This window comes from Cynara cardunculus, assembly GCF_001531365.2.
Source record: "Cynara cardunculus var. scolymus isolate 2C chromosome LG 13, CcrdV1, whole genome shotgun sequence".
Lineage (NCBI taxonomy): Eukaryota > Viridiplantae > Streptophyta > Magnoliopsida > Asterales > Asteraceae > Cynara > Cynara cardunculus.
Window position 1 is genome coordinate 7717262 of NC_037540.1, and position 8130 is coordinate 7725391.

General features: G+C 32.3%; 2 protein-coding genes across 2 annotated transcripts in view; both read left to right on the forward strand.

The window, feature by feature from the left end:
* Positions 1-425, forward strand: part of LOC112525331 (phylloplanin-like) — a 4049-nt gene extending 3624 nt beyond the window's left edge. Inside the window, exon 2 of the mRNA XM_025135419.1 lies at positions 53-425. Within this exon, the coding sequence (XP_024991187.1) occupies positions 53-336 (284 nt within the window). The 3' untranslated portion in view covers positions 337-425. The remainder of the gene's footprint in view (positions 1-52) is intronic.
* A 5883-nt stretch (positions 426-6308) lies between these two features.
* Positions 6309-6974, forward strand: LOC112525330 (phylloplanin-like). Its single transcript, XM_025135418.1, has 2 exons — positions 6309-6510; positions 6602-6974. The coding sequence occupies exons 1-2, from the start codon at positions 6333-6335 to the stop codon at positions 6883-6885; spliced, it is 462 nt and encodes a 153-aa protein (XP_024991186.1). The 5' UTR covers positions 6309-6332; the 3' UTR covers positions 6886-6974.
* Positions 6975-8130: the final 1156 nt, after the last annotated feature.

The following is an 8130-nucleotide window of genomic DNA, read 5'->3' on the forward strand; positions in this document are numbered from 1 at the left end:
AAACTTACTTACTTTACTAATTGATTGATGTGTGTATATATATAACGTACAGATGCTTTGATTGATGTATCATGTGGTGGAAATGTGATATCCTCAGCCATGACCAATGGATCGGGAATGTTTGGCATAACTCTAAATCCGCTTCAATTTCCTCTGAGCAACCTTCTGTCGCCGAATTGCATTGTACGTGTTGTTACACCACTCTCCAATTGCAGCACAACACTGCCATCAACAGGAAGTCTGCAATCCCCAATACAATTCATCGGCACCACTGTTCAAGGCCCCATCAATATTTTAAATTTAGCGCCTGCAGCATTCCAACTCATCGGCAATTGATCATATATAATGTCATAATGTACCATCCAATAAATAAACTATTAAGGAATTAAACATCCTTATATATGTTTTGATCCTTGCTTTATACATCTATATCTCCAAGGTCTCTTTTATCATTGTAGGAAGTTTGTTGGCTACCTACACCTTAATTTGGATATTTAATTAATATGGTATTTAGGGGTCGTTTATCAAACGCTTACTGATAAAAGTCACTTATCTTATGTGACAACATTTTTTTGCCATCGAAAAGGATTAACGGTAAACGTTTATAACCCATTAAGTGCTTACCGGGTGAGATTCATCACCCTCATTTATCGGGTAAATGGAAGAAGGAGAGTGGAGAGGGACTAATCTGCCAATCTCTAAAAGTTTGAAAGTTTATTGGGTGGCTCAACCACAATTTGGAACCCTTATATTCAGTGTTGAGCCGAAAAAGGGTTTTAATTCATTATTCATAAAGCAATAAAAAGTCCTCTGGTGATCTGGTAAACGAGTGACTGAGGAGATACTAATAATTTGATGAACAACATTGAGCATTTTCAATGATTTTTTTTAAGTATATAATATTTATATACGGAAAATAGAACAAATAAACTCACACCCTTCTCACCTTTAGTGAGGTTTGAACCCTTGACCTCCTAGAAGACCAATGACTCAAATACCGCTAGGCAAAAGGCCCTTTGGTTTAATGATTTTTTGTTGATTCCATTATCTTTTATTATACAACTAAAAATTCACTATGGTTTATGGTGATGTTAATGATGACCTGTAATGGTGGCTCGATGGCCCCCAATTTGGCAAAAAAAGTCACCGGGTGGTAACTTTGGTTTTATGCAATTACTTATGAATAATTTGTGTTAACGGTTTATTTTAAGAAGTTAGGTCTTAGGCCGGTGGGGGGGGGGACTAGGGTTAGACATCGGGAAGCTTGAGTTGCGATGGTTAGGGGGTCGTGGATGGACTGGGTCTAACTCGTGGCCTAAGTCTTGGTCTGCTCATATTGGGCTAAAGCCATGGTTGGAGTTGGACGGTTGGGAGATAACTGGACCAAGCTTTGTAGGCCGTGAGGAAGCCCAAAGCTTATTAATTAATTGGTTGATTTATTTGATTATAAGTATAATTAATCAATCTAATTTCTATTTTAGTAAAGATATTATATTAGGTGTTTACTCAATTAATATATCAAAGATCACTGTTATTAATTTATATATTGCTAGTAGCGGGTATTTTTGATAAATTATTTCCTTATATTAAGTGACTTAATATTTAATTAAAATTGCCACAGTTGGATTAAAAATTATTAGAGCATTTAAATTCRGATCAAGGGATTTATGTAATTATAAAATGTTAATCCAACATTTGTATAGTTATAAAAATGCCAATTTACAAAAACAAGCAAATTTATTGATTTTTAAATACTCTTAAAAAAATAAATACCACCTTAGCTTTGTTCGTCTTTTACAATAAAAATCCCATTAAAAAAAAGACTTTAATGTTATGATGTTATTTTTGGATCGGATTAATTGGATTGAAAGTAAGTATAAATTATGATTTGATATGAGTTGAATTTTGTAGAAATATAGGGTTGAAGTAGGGTGATCCCCACCAGGGGCGGAACACAACCGTTGTAGTCCGGGGAGCCGAAATATAAGAGCATCTTCAATATATTTTTTAAAATTGAGAAAATGGAGATTTTAGGCATATTTTTGCTCCAATAGGCTCTCCAAAATTCTCCAAAACGGAGAAAACATGAGAGAGTGTAAACAAAAATTGATTACAATGAGAGAGAATCATTTTTTTCTCATCATATTCACACCGTTAAGAATCCTTGATATTAATGGTTTATAGGTCATTGACATATCATTTTGTCTTTATTTGACTGGGGCGGGGAGCTCGAGCCTGGTTTTAATAGAGTTTTAATTATCCATTTTGGAAATTTTTTGAAGAATATGTTGAAAATGCTATAATATTGTAAAAATTTGTAAATCCAAATGATTTGTTTTTAGACTATTAAATTTTAGAAAAAGATTGATTAATGTAATATTAAAACTCGAAACATTCAAAGTATTAACAGGAAAATAGTAATACCAATTTAAACATTATTTACATATAATTAATATATTATATTATTTACTCTAAAAACTTAAACATTCAAAGTATTAACCGAGAAATAGTAATACCGGTGTAATTTACTTTAAAAACTTATATTTACATATAATTAATATATTATATAAAAACTAATACATATAATTAAATATTAATAAATTAAATAAAGTGCAAAAAAATTGCTTGGAATGTGATTTGAAACAGCAACCTCCAGTATGTAGGTTGTACATCATTGTACAACCGAACAACTTAATGTATATGTTTTTAATAGCTTAGTTATAATATTTAAGTATAAAAGCAGGGGGCCATGGCCCCCAAAGGCCCCTATGGGTTCCGCCCCTGATCCCCACAACCCATGCACAAGTGAATGCATGCCTAAATTAAACCTATCTTTTTGGCTTTCAACTTTTCTTTCTTTACATGTCATGTTTTGATTTTCAAAATGAAAAAATAACCCACCTTTTATTTTTGGTTGCTTTGATCCACACATATTTATATACAAAAAGGATTTCTTACATATTTATTGGATGAAAACTAACATGCACCAAATACACACACTGAAGTGAAAACCACAAGAATGATATCTTATTATAAGAATTGAGTATTCAAAAATATTGAAATATGGTGTCAGGTTTGATTATCTGAAATTAGTAAGAACATATTAAACGAAAAGAAAGATGTGAGTATATATTAATAAAATAAGGGGATGCATGTGTGACAAACTTATAGAGTTGATATTAATCTTATATTTTATGGGAAAAGAATTGCTATAATCTTTATCTATATCTATACTACCTTATAAAACATATTTGATAAAAGTCTTAAAAACAACCTTAAATGCATAAGGTACTGCTTCTTTATGCATAAAGTCTTAAAAGTTTTAATTACAAGTCATTTATGCATATGGTACGACTCAACAATGTTTCACCTTTTACAACTCATACTTTTAAGTTTTATCTTTTACATATTTAGTTTTGGTTCCCAATAGACATTGAAAATTTAAACCATTTACCCCTTTCTAATTTTGACCCTTTATGTTACCAAGATTTTCATCTTATCATAAAAAACTCTCTTACCATTTCAAATGTAAACCTCAGATTTTCATAATTCACTATTGATTTTTCCCAATCACCTCCATTGCCCCAACTACATTCTTCTTCGCCTCTGTCGTTCCTCATTGTCTCTCCTCCAGTCGCATCGTCACCCTTACAACTTCCACATATTTTTATACTTGTATAAAGGTCTTCCTTTGGCTTTCTATTTTATTATTAGGGTTTGAGCTAGCTGCTTATTTTAAAGGTCGACATTTCGGAGCTTTGGATCTACATTTACAATAGTTGTATACATTAACAAACCCATTTGCTTTTAAGGGTTTCTTTGAGTCAATATATCCAAGATGGGTTGTGATTCGGGTCGAGTATCTTGCTCCAGCGCTCCAGTCCTTGGCAAATGCTTGTATCTTGCCCCACCGCTCCAGTCATTCGGGTTGTGATTAAGGGTTTATGAATAATTGTAGAACCTACCAACACCAACATTTTGGATGAATGTATATTTGAATCTAAATTAGATACAAATATAGTAGGCTTTTTTTACATCTTTAAGGAAATTGATATCTCAAAATTGAATTATCTTAATGAGCTTTTTACATCTCGCTGCATTGCGTGGGTAGACAACTAGTATATATATATATATATATATATATATATATATATGTGTGTGTGTGTGTGTGTGTGTGAAAAAGAACAAAAGGTTTTGAGACAACACCATGAGAAATAAGCATTCTCAAATAATGAATTGTGGATGAGTTTTAATTATCTCATATTGGTGATAAGTTAAATATTGAAATAGAAAGGATATGTGGATTGGATGATTGAGTATTCTTAAATATTGAAATGCGATTTTGGCTTTGTTATCCCACGTTGGTAAGAAGATGCTAAATTGTAAGAAAGATGTGAGTATATACTGATAAGAAGAGATGATGCGTTTTCGACAACTTATAATGTTGATGGTAATTAATCTTATTTTTTATGAGGTGAAAGTTACTATAACTACTTAAGATGAGGGATGCATTTGTGAAAAATTATACCTATTTTTATAGAAAATATATAATAGCTTGCTATTGGGATTTTTAATGATATGGTATTTTTTTTATTAACCTAGATATCCAACCCGCAATGCGAGCAGACTAATATCGTGGTAGCCACCTGCTTTGCGGGTAGCCAAAGTCATCGAATTTGAACCTCCATGGCCAAAAGAGGATTTTATTACTTCTTGGATTTGAACCTGGAACCTCCAAACACTTTTGATATTTGAAGTCCAAACTCGAACCATAATAGTGATATGGTTGTGGAGCACGTCGTATGAGCTTGAAGTTAATATAATATCAGAACTATTATAGGTGTATCACAAACTCACCCTAACACTAAAAGATTATGAATATATGCAAGTTACCACTTATGAAAATATGTTCCATTTCTTACATCGGATTTTATTAATTATTAACTGAGAAATTACGTTTTATTTTAACACGGCTCAGTCTTCCCTTGCAAAATTTATCGTCGCTGCGGAATGCGCGTAAAATTCTTATATTTGACAAATACCCAAATCATGATCAAATGTGAATTTCAAGATTGCGATGTGTTGGTGTGAAATACAAAATTCGGAATTCCATAAATCATGAATCAACTTGAGAAGCGTATAGCTTTATACGCAAAGAAAAATTTCTCATGATGCATGCCATGAATAACATAAACGAAGCACTAATTGGAGTCAAGAAAATATTCAAGCTTTGTATTCAAACGGTTTATGGTGATGTTAATGATGACCTTTAATGGTGCCTTTGATGGCCACCAATTTGGCAAAAATACGTCAACAGGTGGTGACTTTGGTATTATGCAATTATTTAAGACTAATTTGTATTGATGGTTTGTTGAAAGAAGAACGACGAAAATTGTTTAAGAAACAAAGAAGCGATTTTCAAAGCTTTTGGATAGCGTCGTGGCACAAGGGAGGTCTTAGGCCGGTCCCCGGGGGGGGGGGGGGTTGGGGTCAAACCTCAGGATGCTTGAGTTGCAATGGTGAGCGGGTCATGAGTGGACTGGGATTTAACTCGTGCCTTAGGTCTTGGTCTGCTCATGTTGGGTTAAGCCATGTTTGGACGGTTGGGTGCTAACTGGACCAAACTTTGTAGGCCGTGAGGAAGCCCAAAGCTTACTTATTAATTGGTTTATTTATTTGATTATAAGTATAATTAATTAATCTAATTTCAATTTTAGTTAAGATATTATATTATGTTTTTACTTAATTAATATATCAAAGATTAATATTATTTAATTATATATTCCTAGTAGTGGTTATTTTTAATAAATTATTTCATTATATTAATTGATTTAATAATTGATTTGAAATGTTACAGTGGGATTAAAAATTATTAGAGCATTTAAATTCGGATCAAGGTATTTATGTAACTATAAAATGTCAATTCAACATTTGTATAAAATTACAAAATATCAATTTACAAAAATAAWCAGTTTTATTGATTTAAATTTTAAACTTCGGTACTTTTAAAAAATAAATATCACCTTAGTTTTGTTCATCTTTTACAATAAAAATTCCATTAAAAAATATTTTAATGTTATGATGTTATTTTTGGATCAGRATTAATTGGATTAAAAGTAAGTATAAATTTTGATTTGATACGAGTTGACAAAAGGCAATTTATATTCCCAACGACTAAGTGTTAAGCGTGCGCTTATACACCAAGTTGCAAAGACTTTGTGGATGAGTTTGATTCACAAAACAGATCTGAATTAATTCTCTCCTTATAAATAAGTGTTACATGCATAAGCAAAAGAAGCAGGCACCTTGCAAATCTTGATATATCAATCTATATGGTCATGGCAGGTTTGAAATGTGTTGCAATTTTTGTCATGGTTGCATTGGCATTACAGTTAGCCGATGCTCAACTACCAGGACTCCAAAACCTCATCAATATCTCTGGATCAGTATCATGCTCTCTTAATGGTAGTGTCATTGTTAATGCCACCACCCCAACACCTCCATTCCCAAGTACTAATTCTACTCCTTCCATCACGTTCATATATAATTAAACTTACTTACTTTACTAATTGATTGATGTGTGTATATATATAACGTACAGATGCTTTGATTGATGTATCATGTGGTGGAAATGTGATATCCTCGGCCATAACCAATGGATCGGGAATGTTTGGTATAACTCTAAATCCGCTTCAATTTCCTCTGAGCAACCTTCTGTCGCCGAATTGCAGTGTACGTGTTGTTACACCACTCTCCAATTGCAACGCAGCACTGCCATCAACAGGATTTCTGCAAGCCCCACTACAATTCATCGGCATCATTGTTCGAGGCCTCCTCAATGTTTTAAATTTAGTGCCTTCATCATTCCAACTCATCGGCAATTGATCATATATAATGTCATAATGTACCATCCAATAAATAAACTATTAAGGAATTAAACATCCTTATATATGTTTTGATCCTTGCTTTATACATCTATATCTCCAAGGTCTCTTTTATCATTGTAGGAAGTTTGTTGGCTACCTACACCTTAATTTGGATATTTAATTAATATGGTATTTAGGGGTCGTTTATCAAACGCTTACTGATAAAAGTCACTTATCTTATGTGACAACATTTTTTTGCCATAAAAAAGGATTAACGTTAAAGTGTATAACCCATTAAGTGCTTACCGGGTGAGATTCATCACCCTCATTTATCGGGTAAAATTCTCATTCTTACCTTTCCTCCTATCAGGTAACGTTAGACTGCAATAATTTGACAGAAAAGGATATTGTATATCCTTTTATTATCATTATCGCTGTTTTTTGAAATTTGAAAAATATTTATAGACAATCGATGATAATTAAAAAAAATTATTTATGGTAACATTTGATATTATACTTGAATATTAAAAATAGATTTTGGAAATAAAGTCAAAGCATCTCAAAAAAAATTTCAAAAAAAAATTATTAAATAATTGGTATTGTTGATTAATTCATAATTTGCATTACTTATAGCTTCCTTCTTTGTAGACAAAACGGATTCGGAATTGTCTTTCATTCCAAGGCCTAACTTGTATCCATGCGCTTCATATTCGCTCCCAGAAATATAGCCAAAGTATTGGATGAGAACTAACATTCACTATACATAGGGGCATAGCTAGAAATTTAAGTTAGAGGAGTTCGTTCGTCTAAAACTTTACCTTTTTGTAACTAACAATGAAAAGTATTGTGTTGGAACAACTTGAAGCTCATAATTTGCGATGCTCAATTTTCAGGACTCCAGAATTTTAACATCATCGCTGCAGTGGTATCTTTTTCTCTTAATGACAACATCATTGCTAAGGCCACCACCCCGCCCCAACCCTCCATTCCCAAGTACTAATTCTACTCCTTCCATCAATTTCATAAGAAATCAGGAGTATTTTTTCCATTAATGAAACCATGAAATCTTGAAACCATTCCGTGAAACCATGTAATCGTGAGTTTTTTTTTCCATTAATGACACGATGAAATCTTGAAACCATTCAATGAAATCATGATCTTTTTCATTCATAAAATCATGAAACCATGAGTTTTTTTCATTTCACGGAACCATGATTCAATAATGAAACCATATTAGATAATGGAAAGTTCTTTTACGAAATTT

Coding starts and splice junctions, on each gene's coding strand:
- LOC112525330 (XM_025135418.1), top strand. CDS start 6,333: ATGGTCATGGCAGGTTTGAAATGTGTTGCAATTTTTGTCATGGTTGCA. Junction 6,511..6,601: donor CCCAACACCTCCATTCCCAA/GTACTAATTCTA, acceptor TATAACGTACAG/ATGCTTTGATTGATGTATCA.